At 53.7% G+C, this 20847-nt stretch overlaps 1 protein-coding gene across 1 annotated transcript in view; it reads right to left on the bottom strand.

Moving 5' to 3' along the window:
* Positions 1-4019: 4019 nt before the first annotated feature.
* The window catches only part of CORO2A (coronin 2A), a 48658-nt gene continuing 31830 nt past the window's right edge, over positions 4020-20847 (bottom strand). Inside the window, exons 2-11 of the mRNA XM_007958358.1 lie at positions 20407-20523; positions 17349-17498; positions 16393-16572; positions 15158-15274; positions 14037-14141; positions 12909-13005; positions 11282-11394; positions 10908-10998; positions 9758-10032; positions 4020-4151 (exon numbers count right to left, since the gene is read on the bottom strand). Coding sequence (XP_007956549.1) covers positions 4020-4151; positions 9758-10032; positions 10908-10998; positions 11282-11394; positions 12909-13005; positions 14037-14141; positions 15158-15274; positions 16393-16572; positions 17349-17498; positions 20407-20523 — 1377 coding nt within the window. The remainder of the gene's footprint in view (positions 4152-9757; positions 10033-10907; positions 10999-11281; positions 11395-12908; positions 13006-14036; positions 14142-15157; positions 15275-16392; positions 16573-17348; positions 17499-20406; positions 20524-20847) is intronic.

The raw sequence follows: 20847 nt of genomic DNA, 5'->3' as shown, positions 1-20847 counted from the left end.
CTCAGGCCGAGTCTAGCACGTCCCGCCGCCCGCCAGGGGGTGGCCACAGCGGAAAGGAGGGTCCGCCCCTGCTCAGCTAACGGAAGGAAGTGGGGGGGGGGGCGCCGGGCGCCGGTCCCGCGGCTCTGTCCTGAGTAGCACCTAGAAGCCAGCAGCCCTGTGGGTGCGACCAGGATGGCTGGGGCGTCCCTGAGGGGGTGCACTGCAGACTCTGTTTCACCGGCCCTTTCCCAGGAGAGAGACCCAGTCCCACACTTGGAAGGAAGAGGGGTTGTCGGCAAGTCCCCTCCACGCGCATCTGGGTAACACGGAGCTCCACAGGGTTTTCAATGGCGGGTTTTTCCAGGAGTAGACCACCAGGCCTTTCTTCCGCGTGGCACCACGGGTCGGACTCGAACCGCTAACCTGTAGATTAGCCGGAGCTGGAAGACACTCTGCAGGAAGTGAGTTCCTGTTGATGGACAGGAGCCGGCTGAAGAGGTGGGTGGGAGCAGACAGTGGAAGAATCCCGTCAGTATCACTGAGTCGTAAAGGCTGCTGGATGCCCGCTGCTTCTAGTCTCAACGACAAAACCACCACCAAGAGAACGTTTAGAAAATGAAAGCACTTCCCTGGAAATCCAGTCACTGGAAGGCTAAACTCCCAGCTCCCACGTAAAGGCCCTGGGCTGTTCTGGTCCTTCGCTTTGGTTCCGTGCTTGGCTGCTAACCCAAAGGTTGGCGGTTCGAACCCTCCTGCCACCCTGCCGTCGGCATCTATACATAAAGATGACAGCCTTGGAAACCCTGTGGAGCAGTTCTCCTCTGTCCTATGGGGTCGTTGTAAGTTGGAATCCACTTGACAGCAGTGGGTGTAAACTTGGTCTAAGGAGCCATGTCTGTCCGATTTCCCTGTATGGCATCTGGCCCAAAGAGCAGGTGCTTAATTATGATTTGTGGCACAAATGAAGAAAAGCCAAGCCCCATGTAATAAAATGTCTATTCAGATTTTATTATTTGTTACATTCTTTCCATTGCACGATTCCACAACATTTATTTTCACTTCTGTTATAATTTTTTTTTTTTTTACAAAGGTAGAATTTCAGAAACAATGATAAAACCATCATTTAATTGTTTCAGGCACGGTTTCATGTTCAAAGCATCAATCAGGTTCTGACTTCCTGTCTCCAGACACCATCTCAAGCTTTGTTGCAGGAAGAACAATTACTTGAGAGCGAAAAGGAGCACGCCCCCCCCCAGCCCGTCTCCTAATTTCTTCCCCACTCCCAGAAAGTTCCTGGGCCAACACAACAGACAGTGGCTCCCAGGGCTCCAGCGCTGTCTGCCATCTGGCTGGGCTCTCCTGGCTCTGGGCAAGTTCCACTAGAACAGCTCAAGATCATAAACAAAAACGTAATTGAAAAAAAAAAAAGCTTAAAAAAATATCTGGTAAAAATTACCTATCCCTCTCCCTTGCTAAGAAATAATTTAAATAATTTATTCTAAATGTTAAAAAAAAAAGTTTGTTCAAAGATGCCTGCTGTTTTGAAGCACAGGTCGCTAGGGTAGGGGGCTGGAGAAGGGCGGGGCAGAGGAGGCATGCTGAGCTCCTCTCTGGACTCAGCCCCCACCTCCGCCACCAGGGACCTTGGCCTCGATGTTCTGTCACTGCTTTGAGGCGAGGTCCTCCCTCGCACCACAGCAGGGTGCATGAGTGAGCGGAGGGGAGATGCTTTGTAAACTGTGAAGGGCTGGCCGCAGATGAGGTGGCAGAGGCCACCCAGCGGAGCTCTGCTTCCCCGACATGCCTGGCATTTGGCCTTGTTCTCCAGGGCACAGTAAGGCAAGCTCGGCTGGGCCCTCAGACTGGGGCAAACCCCAGTGCCTGAGTGAACAGAAGCGAAGGGACAGGAGCGTGGGTGTCTGCTGGGGGCAGACAGACAAGGGGAATGGGCCATGGCTATAGAGGAAACCGACAGGGACACACAGAACAGGGACGCACAGTCTAGCACGCTGTGCTGGCGTCCCAGAGAGCTCCGGGGCTGCACTGAGGACACTTCCGGACTTCTTAGGCGCCTCTGGCCAGGACTTAGAGGATGTGGGTTCGAGTCCCAGCTCCTGTCTGGAACTCACTGCCCTCATCTTTACCACAGAGGGGTACACATGGACTGGCCAGTGGGTTTCCATCCTCACCGCATTGCAGAATTGCCCGGGGACCTTAGAAAGAGACTGAATGCATAGATTCAGAATTAGTTGCTCAGGGTGGGGCCTGAGTATCTGTGTTCTCTGAATGTCCTCAAGGTGCTTCTAATGTATAAACCAAACAAAAAAGTAAACCCACTGCTGTCGAGTCAATTCCAACACTTAGTGGCCCTACAGGATGGAGGAGACCCACCCCTAGGGTTTCCAAGACTGACACATTTTTCTTCCAGTGGAGCAGCTGGTGGGTTTGAACCCCTCACCTTTTGGTTAACAGTCAAATGCTTAACTACTGTACCCCTAGGGCTCCTTCTCCACTGTGCGGCCTGGGTTGAAACCCACGAGGCTGGGTGGCTCCTGCAGCCCCGTTCTTCACTCCAGAATCACCCTGCATGGGGGGGTGGGGAGGTGTGAGACACACACACTCGGACGGACTCATTAGCCTTTTCTTGGTGAGGAGCGGCACGCTGAACTTCCTTCCAGTTATTCCCAGTTTCTTGCTGGGCCCTTGTGGTTACCCCTTAGAAAGAGAACCTTAGAGCAAGGCTCAGAACACAGAGCCACACAGGAGAGACAGCAGAAAAGGTCTCAGGATGGCAAGGGACTTGAGGGCCATCTGCTTCCTAGCACAGCCACCCCTCTCAAGAGCCCCTCCTGGGCAGTGGCCACGGGCTCTGCCTGAATACTGTCAGCAGCCTACCTCCTGGGGGCCTTTTCTGCTAGCTTGGGCTGGAACCTGCCTCTGGGCAGTGGAGGAGGCGGGCCCTGTGACCCTGAGGGCTTTGGTGGCAGCTGTCCGCGGTCGCAGGCACCTCTGTCTGCATCCCCACATAAGAGATACTACCTACCCACATCTGGCTGATTCTGGTTGAAGAGGGGATGGTTCGAGGCCTCTTGTCTGTGTTCTAGAACTGGATGACTCTTGACTCATTCCTCTAAACTCTCACTCTTTGCTTGTGAGTTTCTGCAGCAAACCCAGATCATCACCCCACATGGAGCTTCCTCAGGCCAAGGCCAAGGTTTCCTGGCTCAGGTGGTAGGTCCTGTAGAAGGCAGCTCGTTCACAGGCCCCCCTTGATCAGGGGCCAGAGGTCCCCAAGCCACTTGGGACATAGCTAAGGTGAGGCTGGAACCAAAGGACTCCTGCCCACTAGGCTGAGAAGTGCCTCAGATCCTCAGCAGCAGAAAGGCAGGCCAGGGACCAAGATCTCAGCTCAGCTCCACGGAGAACGTCTAGGCCCTCTGTGACTTGCCCTACTCTGGAGCTCAGTTGTCCCCACCTGTAAAATGGAGGAGTTGGACCCAATCACTGATTTTCGAACTTCCAATTTTTTTTGTTTTTGGCGTCGCAGTATTATGTTTTCCACAAAAGCCCGATTTAACAGAACAAAGAGCGGGGGCTGTCTGGCTGGAGCAGCATAGGGGAGCAGAGCCCTCCTGCTGGTGTTCCCCTGCGGACTTCAGCTGAACATCACAAGTGGGCTCACATCCTAGGTCCTTACAGCTCACACCCTAGGTCCTTAAGCTCACATCCTAGGTCCTTACAGCTCTAACTTTCTACAATGTTCTTTTCCCTTCAGATGTTATAGCTCATCACAGACCCTTAAAAACAGACTTAAACAGCAGGCAAGGTCTCATCTAAAAACAGTCAATTCGGAAACTTCTTGCAAGGCAAATAGAAAAACGGCACCAGGTCCCACTGGAATCTCAGTGACTGAGAGTTTCGTTTTCTGGTAAAAAATATAGAAATAGTGGTTGTTCTTGGGGACTTGTGGCTTGGTCCTGGACCTCCCCACGGAGCGGAGTGGTGTCCCTGAGGGTGAGCAGGGCAGGAGGCCCTGCTCAGAACCTCCCTGAGCCTGTCTGCAAGTTTTTGATCTCCAGTTCCAACTGTTTGGCCTGCACCTCACGCTGGGTCACCAGCTCCCGGAGCCTTCGGATCTCTTCCTGTTGCCGGTAGAACATCTGCAGCAGCTGGGAAAGCAAAGAGCAGACGGCAAGGTCACCTGGGGTCAGGGGCCAGAACCACAGCCGAGAACCTAACATGTGACCCTTTTTTGACTCAGAAAAGATGGAAGTGGTTAAAGCAGTGCGGCTGGAGCCACTGGGGGCAGCCGTGACACAGGCCTTTTATAAGAATCTTGTGTTTTTCACCCAGTAAGAATTCAAAAAGACTTCAACACTTCAGATATGTTTTGCCTCCTTCGCTCTCCCATGAGATAGAGGAAAGGGTACTTGGTCCTGATCTGGAGACTGGTGTGGCCACTACCACCAAGCTGGGGGACCTTGGGTAAGTTGCTTACCCTCTCTGAGCTTCCATTTCCTCCTCTGGGAAGTGGGGGTCAGAAAACCAACTGCATCAGTGTAATTGCTGCCACTGTACAGAATGGCCCCTAGGTGTTGAGTGTTCTGCTAAGGACTGTCATCTTCCCTCTGGATGCCCACAGCACCCCTAGGAGGATGGCTTTGTCAGGACCCCAGTTAGCACTCCGGAAACATGTACTGATGCTTACAGACATTCAGCCCCAGGGAACGAGGTTCTGTGGTTAGTTCTTGGCAGAGACAGGATTAGAGTCCTGAGAGATGCCTGTCCTTGCCAGGGTTTTGAAACCTGTGAGAGCCGGCACGGGACAGGGCTGCCTTGAATTACCAGCTCTTACAGGTTGTCCCCGCCGCTCATCTGTCAGTTTGTCCTACTGCGGTGGCGTGTATGTTGCTGTGACGCTGGAGGCTATGCCATGGGTATTTCAAATACCAGCAGGGTCACCCACAGTGGACGGGTTTTGGCGGAGTTTCAAGACCAAGACAGACTCTGTCTCAGGAAGAAGGAAGGGGCCATCCACTTCTCAAAGAATTGGCCAGTGAAAACCTTATGAACAGCAGTGAACCACCATCTGATATATTACTGGAAAACGTGGTGAACAGCCCTGAAATATCGTCTGATATAGTGCCAGAAGATGAGCCCATCAAGTCGGAAGGTGCTCAAAATATGACTGGGGGAGAGCTACTTCCTCGGAGCAGAGCTGACCTTACTGATGTGGATGGAGTAAAGCTCTGGGGCCCTCCACGTGCTGACGGGGCACGACTCAAAATGGGAAGAAACAGCTGCAAACATTAATCATCGGAACATGGAATGTACGAAGTATGAATCTAGGAAAATTAGAAGTTGTCAAAAATGAAATGGAATGCATAAAGATTGATATCCTAGGCATTAGTGAGCTGAAATGGACTGGTTTGGGCATTTTGAATCAGACAATCATATGATGTACTATGCCAGGAATGACAAATTGAAGAGGAATGGTTTGACATTCGTCATCACAACGGTTTCAAGATCTGTCCTGAAGTACAATGCTGTCAGTGACAGGATAATATCCATACACATATGAGGAAGACCTGTTAATACTACAATTATTCAAATTTATGCACCAATCACCAAAGCCAAAGATGAGGAAATTGAAGATTTTTACCAACTTCTGCAGTCTGAAATTGACCAAACATGCAATCAAGATTATTACTGGTGATTGGAATGCAAAAGTTGAAAACAAATAAGAATCACTGGTATTGGGAAAATATGGCCTTGGTGGTAGAAATGAGGCTGGAGATTGTATGATGGAATTTTGAAAGACCAGTGGCTTATTCATTGCAAATACCTTTTTCAAAACATAAACGGTAGCTTATACACGTGGACTTTGCCAGATGGAGTCCACAGGAATCAGACTGACTACATCTGTGCAAAGAGGCGATGGAGAAACTCACTATCATCAGCCAAAACAAGGCCAGGAGCTGACTGTGGAACAGACCATCAGCTGCTCATGTGCAAGTTCAAGTTGAAGCTGGAGACACTTAAAACAAGTCCACGAGAGCCAAAATATGACCTTGATTATATCCCTCCTGAATTTAAAGACCATCTAAAGAATAAATTTGATGCATTGAACACCAAGGACCAAAAACTCGAGGAATTGTGGGATGACATCAAGAGCATCATCCATGAAGAGAGCAAAAGGTCATTCAAAAGACAGGAAGAAAAGACCAAAATGGATGTCAGAAGAGACTCTGAAACTTGCTCTTGAGTGGAGAGTAGCTAAAGCAAATGAAAGAAATGACAAGATAAAAGAGCTAAACAGAAGATTTCAAAGAGCAGCTCAAGAAGACAAAGTCAATTATTATAATGAAATGTGCAAAGACCTGGAGTTTGAAAACAAAAGGGAAGAACATGCTCAGCATTTTTCAAGCTAAAGAACTAAAGGAAAAAATTCAAGCCTCGAGTTGCAATATTGAAGGATTCTATGGGCAAAATATTAAATGATGCAGGAAACATCAAAAGAAAAGGAATACACAGAGTCAACTGTACCAAAAAGAACTGGTCGATGTTCATCCATTTCAGGAGGTGGCATATGATCAAGAATCCATGGTATTGAAGGAAGAAGTTGAAGCTGCACTGAAGGAATTGGTGAAGAATAAGGTTCCAGGAATGGACGGAATACACATTGAGATGTTTCAACAAACGGATGCAACACTGGAGGCACTCACTCGGTTATGCCAGGAGATTTGGAAGATAGCTCCCTGGCCAACTGACTGGAAGAGATGCATATTTGTACCCATTTCAAAGAAAGGTGATCCCACAGAATGTGGAAATTATCAAACAATACCATTAATATCACACACAAGTAAAATCTTACTGAAAATAATTAAAAAATGGTTGTAGCAGTATATTGACAGAGAACTTCTAGAAATATAAGCTGGATTCAGAAGAGGATGTGGAATGAGGGATATGACTGATGATGCCAGATGGATCTTAGCTGAAAGCAAGTAACACAAGAAAGATGTTTACTTGTGTTATATTGACTATGCAAAGGCATTCGATTGTGTGGATCATAACAAATTATGGATAACGTTGAGAAGAATGGGAATTCCAGAACACTTGATTGTACTCATGAGGAACATGTACATAGACCAGGAGGCTGTCATTGGAACAGAACAAGGGGATACTGAGTGGTTTAAAATCAGGAAGGGAGTGCATCAGGGTTGTATAAGTATGATAAAAGGTTATCATACTCATTCAATCTGTACGCTGAGCAAATAATCCGAGAAGCTGGACTATATGAAGAAGAGTGCAGCATCAGGATTGGGGGAAGACTCAATAACAATCTGTGATATGCAGATGACACAATTTTGCTGCTGAAAGTGAGGATGAAGATCAAAGACTGCAGTCTGCAGTATGGATTACATCTCAACATAGAGAAAACAAAAATCCTCACAACTGGACCCATAAGCAGCATCACAATGAATGGAGAAAGGACTGAAGTTGTCAAGGATTCCATGTGACTTGGTTCCACAATCAGCATCAACGGAAGCAGCAGTTAAGACGTCAGACGACGTACTGCACTGGGGCAAGTCTGCTGGAGACCTCTTTCAAGTTTTTTCAAGTCTTTCATCTTTGCAGAAGAGCAAAGATGTCTCTTTGAAGACTAAAGTGTGCCTAACCCAAGCCATAGCATTTTCAGTTGTCTCGTGTGTGAGAGCAGGACAATGAATGAGGAAGACTGAAGAAGAGTCGATGCTTTTGAGTTGTGGAGCTGGCGAAGAATGCTGAAAGTACCACGGACTGCTAAAAGAACTAATAGATCTGTCCTGGAGGAAGTGCAGCCGGAATGCTCCATGGAAGCAAGAATGGCCAGACTTCATCTCACCGACTTTGGCCATGTTGTCAGAAGGGACCATTCCCTTGAGAAGGGTATCATGCTTGTTAAAGTGGAGGGTCAACAGAAAAGGGGAAGGCCCTCAATAAGATGGATTGATACACTGGCTGCAATGATGGGCTCAGGTATAGCAAGGGCACAAGACTGGGCAGTGTCTTGTGTTGCTGTGCATAGGGTTGCTATGGTCGGAGCTGACTCGATGGCACCTAACAGCATCAACAGTTGTCTGTCTTTGACAGGTGCAGTCTTACCAGTTTTCCATTGGACTCTATTAAAACCAAACCAAATGCACTGCTGTCGAGTTGGATCCGACTCATAGAGACTCCTTCTTGGGTTTCCAAGGCAGTATCACTATGGAAGGAAGGAACCTTCCTTCCAAGGAGTGGCTGATGGGTTTGAACAGCCAGCCTTCTGGTTAGCAGTCAAATGCTTTAGGCACTATGCCACCAGAGCTTCCTTGGACTCTATTAGTGAAAAATATTTGCGTTTTCTGTCTCTGATAGGTTTCCGCCTTACACAGATTCCAGCTTTACACAGCTTTACTGTTCAGACTGATTGTCTGGGATTGAACTGTGTCCCCCAAAATATGTGATGTAAATTCTCCCCCCAGGCCTGTGGTCATAATGCCACTGGGGAACAGGTCTACGCTTTGTGACGTAAAGAGGTCAGATCAGTGTCAGTGGGTTTTAAGCCCATCACCAATGAGACATAAAGGAGCAGAGAAGCTGAGATGGGGGAAGGCATCTGCCACACCACAGGAAGACCCCCAGGAACAAGGAACAAGGACCCTCCCCCAGAGCCCTTCCCTGGAGCCAAAAGCCAAGAACAGTTAGCTGCTAAAAGACCCACTGCATCATGCCAGTTCCCACTCAGCAATCCTATAGGGCAGAGGAGAATGGCCCCATACAGTTTCTAAGACTGTAAATCCCTACAGAAGCAGACTGCCTCATCATGGCCAACCTTGTGATTAGCAGCTGAATGCTTTAACCACTGCACCACCAGCGCTCCTCCCATGGAGCCAGCACCTTGAATTCAGACTTCTAGCCTCTTAAACTGTGAGAAAATAAACTTCTGTTTGTTAAAGGCACCCCCTTGTGGTATTTCTGTTACAATAGCACTAAAACCAACACACTGACTTCCTAGGACTACTAAGTGACTGAAATTAGTGACAGACCCCAAGTGCCTAAGATAGGGCAAGGTGCACAGTTGTTGTTGTTGTTATGTGCCATCGAGTCGGCCCCGACTCATAGCAACCCCTCCTTGGGTTTCCGAGGCAGTATCACTACGGAAGTAGGATTGCCCAACCTTCCTTCTGATGAGTGGCTGGTGGGTTTGAACCGCCAGCCGTCTGGTTAGCAGGCAAGTGTCTTAGCCACTATACTACCAGAGCTCCCAAGGTGCACAGTAGGCACTTAATAAAGGCTGACTCTGAACGCAGAGAAAATCCCAGAGCATCAGAACCAGAAATGACGCTGATCCCCATCAGGGAAAACCCTCCTCATTTTACCCATAGCCTGACCCAGGGCGCCCCCACGTGTGTCAGCAGAGAACTGCCCCACAGGGTTTTCAATGGCTGACTTTTTGGAAGCAGGTGGCCAGGCCTTTCCCTCCAGGTTAGCGGCTGAGGACTAATCACTGCCACCACCCAGGGAGGCCCTCTTCAGCTGACAGACTGGGAACAAACCCACCATCCTGGCACCTGGTTGCTGAATGAAGGAACAAAATGAGGTAAGTGGGCAGGCCAGGCCACACAGCTGGTATCTCCTCTCCCTCCCTGCCTCCCTCTCGTGCCGCTCTGCCGGGCGAGGGCAGTGTTGACAACATCCCCCCAGCTCCCGCTGGCCATACACAGGCCTGCTGGCCCTGCCCTCTTGTGCACACCTCGTTCTCTGTCTTTGGTGGGGGACATTCGAAAATGTCGAAGCCATTCGTGAGCCAGGCCTGCTTCTCTTCCAGCCTGTGTCCTGCTGCCCACCGTGGCGTCTTCTCCTCCGATAAGGAGAAGGGCCTATGGCCACCCTCTGGAGCCAACTTTTCCATCCGGTCCGGGGGCTGGGGTGAGGCTGGGGCCATGGAGTTGGAGAAGGACCTGTCTGGGGGCTGTGGCCGGGAGTTCAGCAACTCAGAGCCTGGCCTGAGAGACACCAGGAGTGGCCCTGGGAGGGAAAACAAGGACACTGTGAGGACTGACGACCCATGTGCAGAGAGCTGGCGGGGAGGGAGGCTATGAAGAGATACACGTCCAGTGTGGGAGAAAGGCCACACACAGACAGGCCCAACACGTGGACCAGGGCCGTCGGAGCACAGACGCCTGTGCTGCAGCTCCTGGAAACCAGGGGGCACGGCAAGCGCCTTAGGTCCGGCCCACCCACACTGACCTGCCGTCTCCCAAGTCCTTCATTCTCCCATCACCCCCCGGGAAGCGGGAGAGCCAGGCGTCCCAGACTCAGATGAGGACATGGGAGTCCCAGAGAGGAGGAAGACCCGTCTATGGGCGAACAAAACTGGGAGGATTCCCACTGGCTTCCAGCCCCCCAGACAGAGCCACGGGGGGGGGGGTGAAGGGAACGGGCAGGGCAGGGGCACTTCAGTCACAAAGCCAGCTCCTGGGAGGGGAGGGTGGAGGGAGGCACCCACTGCCCTCCGCCCCCTGTGCTGCCTCTCTTGTGGTCATGGAGGGAGAAGTGGGGCAAGGCACACAGAGTGGGAGAAGGGCCTGGCCGGGGGTTGCTGCCTGGAGGGTCCCTCAGGCCAAGAAGGATGGGGTGAGGGCTGGGCTGACCCGGTCACCCTACACAGCCCAGAGTTCAAAGACTTTCCATAGGGCCATGTTCCTGGAGTCGTGGGAGTTTTCTGAGCCACATGGAACACGCCTCTCTACAACTTCTCTGACCATCCCAGCCACTGGGCACTGGCTGTCCTCTGGGGTTACAGAAGAATACAAATACAGGCTGAACCCCTCGGGGCTCCCGGGAACACTGGGCACGAGTTTCCCTACATCTGCCTGAAGCCTTGCGTCTGCCGTGCTCACCTCGGTTCATGCCGCTGAGCCACTCCTGGGCCGTGAGAGAGGGCTGGGCCCCTGCTGTGGGGGGGTAGATGTCCTCTTGGTAGGATTCTGACTGCAGAAGAAGTCAGGACAGCAGGATGAGGGGGGAGGAAGGGCTGCCCAGGTGGGAGCTAGCCTCTCCCCAGCTCTGCCGAGGTGGGGAAATCAAGGCTCAGAGAGCAGAGGTGTCACCCAGGGTCACCCAGCACCTCAGGAGCCAAGGTGGGTGAGACCCAGGACTCCTGGTTCCTGGTGATGCCACAATAGCCATGAGAAGGCCTTCCCCTTGGGGAGTGGCCGCTGGCCTCCCCATGGCAGGTCCCTGCCTCCCTCTGGGCTGGCCCCACTGCCCTTACCCGCCGGGGCACAATCATGGATATGGGTTCGATGAGGCTTTTGGTTGTGACCAGCTTGTAGAAGCGGAAGATCTCACAGGAGCACACGTCAAGGCCTCTCTTTGGCATGACACCTGCAAGCAGACGGCCAAGGGGACAGAAGGCTGCAGGCTGGCTTGGGGGTCATAGGGACGCAGCCCGCATGCCCAGACGTAGACAAGAACAACCCTTCTCCCACTTTCCTTCACTCAACGAACCATAAACAAATACCTATTCTGGGCTGGGCTCTGTGCCTGGGAAACAACCAAGGTAATTCCCACCTTCAAGGATTTTGGGAGTGCTGGTGGTGTAGTGCCTAAGGCACTTGACCACTAACCAGAAGGCTGGCAGTTCAAACCCACCAGCCACTACTCGGAAGGAAGGCTGGGCAATCTACTTCTGTAGTGATACCGCCTCGGAAATCCAAGGAGGGGTTGCTATGAGTCGGATCCAACTCGATGGCAGTGGGTTTTTTTTGGTTTTCAAGGATTTCAGTGATTCTAGCTAGGCACTCTGGTGGCATAGCGTCTGAGGCATTTGACTGCTAACCAGAGGACTGGTAGTTCAAACCCACCAGCCACTCCTCGGAAGGAAGACTGAGCAATCTACTACTGAGGTAGTGATACCGCCTCAGAAACCCAAGGAGGGGTCGCTATGAGTCAGGTCCAACTCGACGGTAGTGAGTTTTTTTTAAGCTGGCCTTACGGTAGGTTTGCTCTGCATGTTGTTGGTGGGTACAGTGGAGTCGATTCTTATCACAGTGACTCCCTGTGACAGAACAGAACCACCTCAGAGAATCTGCAGTTCAAATCCACCAGCCGCTCTGGCAGAAAGACACGGCAGCTGCTTCCGTGAAGATTGACAGCCTTGGAAACCCTGCGAGGCAGTTTCACTCTGTCCTCTAGGGGCGCTGTGGGTCAGAATGGACTCCAGGGCAGTGGGTGTAGTTTGGGCTTTGCTTCTGTGAAGATCGACAGCCTTGGAGACCCTGTGGGGCAGTTCCACTCAGTCCTCTAGGGGCGCTGTGGGTCGGAATGGACTCCATGCAGTGGGTAACCTTTTCAGAAGCAGATTGTCTGGTCTTTCTCCCCAGAAGCTGCTGGCTGAGTTCAAACCAAGTTTTCAATCGGTAGCTGAGTGCTTAACCATTTGCACCACTAGGGCTCCTTCCACTCTGCACAGGGCCCCCCATCTCCAGTCCCGTCGCCCCTCTGAGCCAAACACACTTAAAATGCAGGTTGGGGGATGGGGGCTGCTCCCTGGATGCTCTCTCCGGCTGGCCTCTCAGGTCTCCCGCTGTTGCTGTAACCGCCCTATCCTGGGCCAGGAGCACCTTCATTCTCCTCTGGTGCCCTACTCTGCTCTTCCGGCTCCTCCAACACTGCCTCCTCCAGGCAGCCTTCCCTGACTTCCTCTTTTGTGCTTTGAGACAACCCCTTGCACATCTCAATTACAATTCCAGTGACAGTTACAGTCGGAGTGCTGAGGTGCCATCTCCCCTACGGATTGTGGGCCCCTCCGGGGAGGACCCATTGTCTGACTCGCCCCTGTCTCTGCAGGCCTGGCACTGAAGCCCTGACCTCGAGTGGCCTCGGGGCCCCACACTCACCGATCCCCTTCTGCGGGTAATAGGAGCGGTATTCGGTCAGGTAGTTCAAGTGAGGCTTGTCCGAGCTCACCTCGTAGTAGCGAATGTTGCCATCGCCCTGAGGGGGAGGAAGGGAAGATGCAGAGTGGGCTCCTGGGTCCATCACCTCCCCCCCTGGCATTCACAGTGAGTGAGCGGCTGGCAAACCCACCTCACACAAGGGAAACCTGGGGGACTCGGGGTCCCCCAAGAAGGGAGGGGGTTCTCATTTGACTGTTCCATCCCCCAACCAGGACCCTCGTCCACCCTGTCCCTCCAGAGCAGAGGCTTTGGGAAGATGAGCCCCAGGCCCACGCTCACCTGAGAATCACAGACACGGCTCAGAACTGGCTGGGCCTCAGAGACCGGCCACGGGTCTCAGCCTTGGAGGGCGTTTGTGATCATCACAGAGTGTGGGCCGGGGCAGAGGCTGGCACTGGTGGGCAGTGGCCAGGGGAGCCAAATGTGGCACAGTCCTACCCAGTGAAGACCTCTTGTGCCCCAAATTTAAAGAGTGCTCTGCCGAGGCACACTGACTGGTCCCGCCCCACCTGGCCCCACAGCTGGCAGGGGCTAATGCCTGGTGAGAGGGGCACCGGGCTTCCCACAGGGGGAGTGGCGGGCTTCCCACAGGGGGAGTGGTGGGCTTCCCACAGGGGGAGTGGTCAGCGAGCCATTCTGAGTGTGCCTCAAGTGGGTGTGGGCCAGCTGAGATCACAGGCTTGCCCCCCGCAAGGGCTAAAGGGAACGGGCTTCTGCTGCAGGGAAGAGGCCCTGCCTCCAGCCCATCTTCAGGGTCCCCCAAATGCTGGATATGGCGCACTGTGCATGGTGTACGCACATCCCAACACAATCATTTAAACAAGGAAGGAACTGAAGCTCTTTCCATGGAGAATGTGTGAGGACAAAAGAACCATTTCCACCCACCTCTCCTCCTCCTGCCTCTGGGCACCCTGTATGAACCTCAACAACCATGAAGTGGCCTGACCGGCCCCAGAGGGAGTGGTGCTGCCCCTGCCCCACCCCATGGACGCCAGGCTGCTGTCGTGCACCAGTGGGGCCAGCTGGCAGCACAGCCGTTTGCCGCCTCCCCGCCCATGCCCGGCTGACCTTCCCCACCACGTAGAGCATGTTGGTGTCCACATCATAGAAGGGGAACAGCACCCCTGAAGAGCCATCCAGGTCCTCCTCTGTGAGAGGCACAGAGAGGTCATCCTGCGAGGAGAGGGGAGACCAGCAAGGCTGGTGGTCACTCACGGGGCCCTCAGCCAGCATGGGAATCCCTGCCACAGGGTGGGGGATGTGTGTGTGTAAGAGAGAGATAGATGTAGTGTGTGTTTCTAAGGAGAGACTGAGTTAGTGTGGGTACAAGAGAGTTTGTGTGTGAGAGACTGAGTTAGTATTTGTGTGCAAGACAGTGAGTGTGTGTGAGAGAGTTTCTCTGTGTGAGAGACTGAGTGTACAGGGTGTGTAAGAGAGAGGCTGAGTGTGAGACAGAGACTGAGTGTGGGCAAGAGTGTGCGTGCGTGTGCGTGTGCGTGTCACAGACTGAGGCTGTATGTTTGTGGGCCGTCGGGAGGAGGTCCAGGTTCATGACGTCCAGCCTGTGGGCTGCTGTCATGGAGATGTTATTTTCAGACTCTCACCCGCAACCACATCTTCTCTCTCGCGTCACTCTCCATTAGCAAACCACCATCCAGACACCTAATCTCCCCCACGCCGCCTGTTGGTTTGCTGACTTTAGTAGGTGAAGGAGGCCACTGAGGAAGGGAAGCGGCATGCCCGGCCTTTGAAATCCCAGTCAGGTGCTCCTTCAGATCAGCACTGCTTGTCCTGGTCCTCACCCTACTCCCATGAGGCCCCCACCCTAAACGACAAGCTCCTCCCGCCCACCCCCCCAGGACTTTGCCCCTAGTCTTTGCTGCAGCTGCTGCTTCAGCCCAGAAGACCCTCTGCTTCCCATCCCTCCCAGTCCCGGTCCCAGATTCAGAGCCTCTCTGCCGAGTGCCGCCTGGCTCTCTCCTGGCCTGACGAGATGCACACAGGCCTGGGCTCACCCACTGGGCTGTCAGCATCTCCGTCATTGTGCCTGGATCCCCAGCACCTGGCAGCCTGACTAAGAAAGTCCTTGAGAAACGAATGAACGAATGACCGCATGAACAGATGCATGAGGTGTGCACTTGGCCGAGAGGCGATGGTGAGGGGGCAGTGGGACTGGGTGTGAGGCGCACCTGGTCCCACAGGGCCATCTGCCGGTTGTTCCATCGGGATGTGCCTGTGGACAGCAGCTTCCTCAGGTTCCCCAGAAACAGCACCTTGTTGGCCCGGTGCCCTTTGTAGCTGGCTTCCTGCAGGAACACGGGCAGGTGGGACAGACACCCTGGGAGAGGGTCCTGGTGCTGGCGCCTCTGGCCTCCCTGGCATCATGCTGCTCTGCCGAGGAAGCCTGCCCTCCTCACCACAGCTCTGCCTGCAGTACCCTGTGGGCCACCGCCTCTGGGAGCCTTCTGTGTACATGGACTCTCCCCTTCTGTGTAGCTGGGGGTTATTTTTCCGAGCACCTGCGTGTGCCATGCAGCAGGGTGGGCGGGCAACGTCACCTGCACAGCTCATCCCAGAGGACTGCGGCCCAGTGTCGCAGAGGATGGACAGAGGCTAAGAGCCTAAGGTCACACGGTGGAGCGATGGGGCACCCCCAGCTCTCCCGACCCCACGGCCAGTGACAGAGCTGAGGTGCACTCCGAAGTGTTGGAGTTAGTTAATTACGCACACAAGGCTGGGCTCACCCACCAGGCTGGCAGCATCTCCCTGTCATTCACTCCTGGATCTCCAGCACCAGGCAGGTTCAAATCCCAACTCTCTATATGAGCAAGTCACTTCACCTCTCTTTAGCCTCCGTTTCCTCATCTGAAAAATGGGGAGACCCTATCTCCCAAGGGCCCTGAGAGTCCAGAACCAACCAAAAACCAAACCACTGCCATCAAGTCGGGAGCTCTGGTAGCATAGGGCCTAAGGCACTGGACTGCTGACCAGAAGGCTGGCGGTTCAACCCCACCAGCAACTCCTCGGAAGGAAGATGGGGCTATCTACTTCCGTAGTGATACTGCCTCGGCAACCCACGGAGGGGTCGCTATGAGTCAGGTCCGACTCGACGGCACATAACAACAACAAGCCATCAAGTCGACTCCAACTCACAGTGACCCCCACTGGGTCTCCAAGGCTATAAATCTTGACGGAAGGACACTGCCTCATCTGTGTTCCACAGAGCGGCTGGTGGGTTCAGACCACCAGCCTTCTGGTTAGCAGCCAAATGTCTTAACCACTAACCCCCCCAGAGTTCCTGGAGAACGCAGAAGGGGATAATATGTGAAAGCTGTCCTCAGAAACTTCCCCACCCCCACTGTGCTCCATAGTCCTCTGACCCCTACCTTCTGATGTCCATGCCAGATGCTAGCCCAGCACTGACCTTGAGGACCGACCCCATTCGGGGGTCGAGGATTCGAATCTTGCGGTCTTTGCAGGCGGTGGCCAGCAGGCTGCCATTGGTGTTGAAGGACATGGAGAGGATCACATCTTGGTGACAGTCAATTGTCCTCACGGGGCTCATGATTACCGCCTCCTTTGTGTCCAGGTTCCAGACCATCACCTGCAGAGCAGGGCCAGCTGAGCACAGCAGCCACCCCCACCCCAGCCCCCACGGCCACCGCCTGCTGGGCTACAGTGAAACACAGTACCCCCGGGAGGGGATAGTGCAGATGGCGGCCTGGCCACGAAGCCTCGGGCGGGCCGGACCTGGGTCTGAGGCTGCACAGAGCAGCGGGGGGGCTGGGAGTCAGGCTGTGTGGCAGGGAAAGGAAGACACCATCTGCCCTTGAGCAACAAAGCACCCATGCTGGGAGGACCCTAGGAGACCCGCTAATCCAGGGGGTTTCAACTCTTAGCAGCATAGCTTCCACCTCACACAAACGGGGCTGCCACGTTCCGCTGCACGGGCCGTGCACTGCACAAGCTCCACAGTAAGCCAGCCCCACAGCCTCAATGAGAACAGCACCCCAGCGAGACGTGGACGGAGCGGGCTGCTCGGCCGGGGGCAGCGGCCCTGCAGACAGCTCCGTCTGTCAGATAAGAGAGGATCCTTCTGACTGGAAGGAGGTGGGGAGCCCAGAGGCACCCAGAGCACCCCCAACCCTTTCATCCATTTGAGAGCCCTGTGGAGTCGCAAAGGGAAACGTGTAAGAGCCTCAGCTATGGTCCCATCCACCCCATCTGTGTACAGCTTGGGAAACTGAGGCCCAGAGAAGACAAGGGCCTTGCCTGGGTTAGACAGCAAATCAGAGACCGAGCTGGGAGAGACTCCACAGGGTGTAGGAGCAGGGGGCCTTCTCTGGGCAGGGCCCAGCCCACCTCCCCAAGCAGACCCACCTTGTAGTCATAGCCAGAGCTGAAGAGGATGTCGGCGGCGGTGGGGTGCCACTCCACCAGGCCCACTCTGCGGGAGTGGCCCACCAGCTCCTTGCTGAAGGCTGTGAGGTTCCTGGACAGCAGCTGCTTCGGGATGTCCCAGATCTTAATCTGGCAAGGAGACCCGGCCCAGGGGGAGTCAGCCAGAGCCCCTCAGAGCCCTGCCACCCCACGCCTGGCAGTGCCCAGCACAAGGACTAGGGGAGCTCTCTGTGTCAAACTCTCACGCAGTGATAGGGAAGCTTGGGGCCCTCAGAGGGCCAGGGGCTTCACCGGGGTCCCCCAGCCTGAGCACGGACAGGCATTGAGCCAAGATAAGCTGAGGTTTCCAACTCTGCCATCCTGGTGACCCAAGGGGGTGGGCAGATGGGCCATAGGTCTGTCCCCCAGGCTCGATGTCAGAGCAAATCTGCTCCCAGCCTAGGATGCCCCCCAAAGTACAATGGTCTGCCCACTCCTTGTCCAAAGGCCTGGGGGAGCCTCGAACGCCAGGACGACACGTTTGTGCTGTACCATCAGGGCACCAGGGAGCCAGCGCAGGATCCGGATCAGGACTGAACGGGGCCAAGTTCTGTGCTCTGGAGGAGCCCTTGGCTTGGACCGGCTGGGAGAGGCCTGAGCCGGATGGGTCACAGCCTGCACACCAGCGAGGCCTGCAAAGGGCCGGCTTCCTTCTGTCACTGCCGCAGGCAGCGGGCAGGTGGCCCTCACTCCGCTTCTACCGATCAGTGCCATGCAAGGGTGGAAGGGGCTGCCACAGCAGAAAGCAGAAAGTCCCGTCACGGAGGTGTACGAGCAGAGATACTGGGGTGCTGCCGAGGGAAACAGCGTGCAGGATGGTGGGGGCCTGATGTTCCCCAGTGCCCTGCAGCGTTCTCAGACCCCTACGTGAGGGGCCACACCCCTCTGAGAAAGATACAGGTTTTTCAAGTGGACTGTGTTTCAATTCAATTCAGCAAACATTTATTTCCTGGTCGTCTTGGATTCAAAACCAGGAAGCCAACCCACAAGAGTAGTGCCCGGCTCTACGTGGTAGAACCCCTGAGACTATGGCCCCTTGCTGCCCTTCGGGTCTGGAACTGAACCCATACCTGTGGCTTCCAGCCAAACAAAAGACAGACATATGAGCTAGACATTTACATTAGGTAGATACACTCCTTGGAGAGATCAGTCATGGGAGAATCGAAGGGCTGTGTGTGCACAGGGAGAGAGTCAGGGGGGTGGGAGTGCATGGGAGCGAAGGATACAGGGAAGAGGTAACTAAGGGGAGGAAGTGGGCGGGCAGCTGTTGCATTATGGGAAATTGCAGTCAATGTCATGAGACAAAGTGCATGTGAGCTGCTGTATGGAAAGTGAATTTGCTCTGTAAACTTTCACCCAAATCACAATAAAAATTAAAAATAAAGGTATTTTTAAAAAAAGAAAAGAGTAGTGCTAGGCTCTAGACAGGTCAGTCTGCGGAAGGCAGTGACCACACGGAACCAGCTTTGGCCTGGAGGGCAAACCCTTGGCAGGTCTGTATGGAAGGCATTCACACCATCCGCCAAACTGTGGCACCTAAGGCTGTCCTCTCCTCAGTACACCCCAGGGGACAAGGAGGGAAGCTCTGAGCACCTGGTCCACAGGGGCCTGAACTCACTCTGGGCCCTGCTGGAGGCAGAAAAGGCACTGCCATTCCTGACAATCACGTCCAGTGCCCCCGCCCCTGGGGTGTCCGGGACTGGACAGTGGTCTGCCCTCGGCCAGATGGGGATGGAAGAGACCTTTAAGGGAGCCTTCAAAGCCAGCTTGGAAGTGCAGGTATTACAGCAGTGGGACAGTGTCAGGCATCTGATGTCCTGTTAGAGGCCTTGCACTCACTGGAGACTAGGGCAGTTCTCACAGGGCCTGACTGCACTTTCAGCGAAGCCACCGTGGCAGGCACGGTCCTTAATTCCTCAGCCTCTCCTACATGGAAACCGACACAAGTCTTCTTAGAATTTTCTGCCTGCCTCTCCAGGTCTGCTCCCTTTGATCAGATAGTGAGGGCTCTGCAATATGTTCCATGTATTTCCCTTTTTGCCTTGGCTGCCAGGCAGCTCGGAGCTAAACCTAGGGCTTAGCTGCTGCAACCCTCCTGAGCCTCTATTTCTGGGATTATGTCCTCATCTTCCTCCGTTTGTGGCTCTTGCTGTTTGAGAAGGTGGCACAGCTCAGGGGAAGAACGGGCTTTGGAGTTAGAGCGGCCCCCGTCTAAAGGCTGACTCTGCCTCCCACAAACCGTGTGGTCAGGGACAAACTACTGCACCTCTCCGATCCTTGGCGCTCCATCAGAAAATCAGCCTACTGTGTGGGGCTGCTGGCAAGACTGAGTGATGTGGTACGCAAGGAGTCGGGAACACAGCAGGCCCACAATAAATGGTGACTGTGACTTTGAACCTTATTTTAATATCCGATCCTATCTGTGTCTTCTGTTTCAAGCCATACTCACTGTGTTAGAAGTAGCCACAGAATAAATTATAAACAACACTGGGTGTTGTGGGGACAGGGACTACATCCTTGGCACCGAACAGGAGCTCAAAAATGTTGCTGGAATTGAAGGTTTGGGGGTGGCTTTGGTTCCATTTTCATTTAAGGCTCCACTCCCTTCCTTTGAAGCTGGCTTTCCCATTGTCTGAGAGATTAAGTGGCCTAATGTTTTCTGACCACAGTGAAAATGTCCATCAGCATTTTATAGGCCCCCAAAGAGTGGGCTTTCCCACTGCAATAAAAGTCTCACTGAATCTTTGTAAGACAGGTGGGAGCCATTGTATGCATTTGATGGGAGGGGAAGCTGAGGTCTGTGGAGAGGAGGGGTGGTACCCCAAGTCCTAGAGTCCAGCACTTTTCCTCCTCAATCTGCTTAGCTCCCTTCCCCATGGTGACCTCACCTCAGCCATAAAGGAGTCTGGGGCCTCAGAGCTGAGCACACACAACATTGGAGCGCCTGCCCCATCCCGCTCTTTCCGTTATGGGCACCCCCTCACCACCTGGTGCTCACCGTGGCATCTTCGGAACAGGAGGCAATCTCAAAATCATCAAAAGGGTTCCACTTGATGTCTAAGACGTTCCCTCTGTGTCCGCAGACCTTGGGGTAGTGAGGGTCCAGCTTTCCCGTCTGCAAAACAATGCCCAGGAGAGTTGGGGGTGGGAGGGGACTGATTTGACTTCAGCTTCTAGATGGTCAGTGAGTCAGTAATCACTGAGTAGACAGGAAAATGTAAGGGACAAACTAGGTGTGATTCCAGGTCCCTGCCACAGATTCTCTGTGGGATCCTGGGCAGTACTCCACTTCTCTGAGCCTCAGTGTCTTTCTCAGTAAAACAGAGGCAATCCTAGGTACTTCACAGGAGTGGTGTGAGGGTCACAGGACAGGAGGTTGGGAAAGGAAGTACCACAATGCCTGGCATGTGGGAGCTCTGGTGGCGTAGTGCCTAAAGCA

This window comes from Orycteropus afer, unplaced genomic scaffold (genome assembly GCF_000298275.1).
Source record: "Orycteropus afer afer isolate SDZICR_OR568_19922 unplaced genomic scaffold, OryAfe1.0 scaffold00943, whole genome shotgun sequence".
NCBI lineage: Eukaryota > Metazoa > Chordata > Mammalia > Tubulidentata > Orycteropodidae > Orycteropus > Orycteropus afer.
Note: the sequence above shows the minus strand (reverse complement) of the source record. Positions and strands in the feature narration are given on the sequence as shown.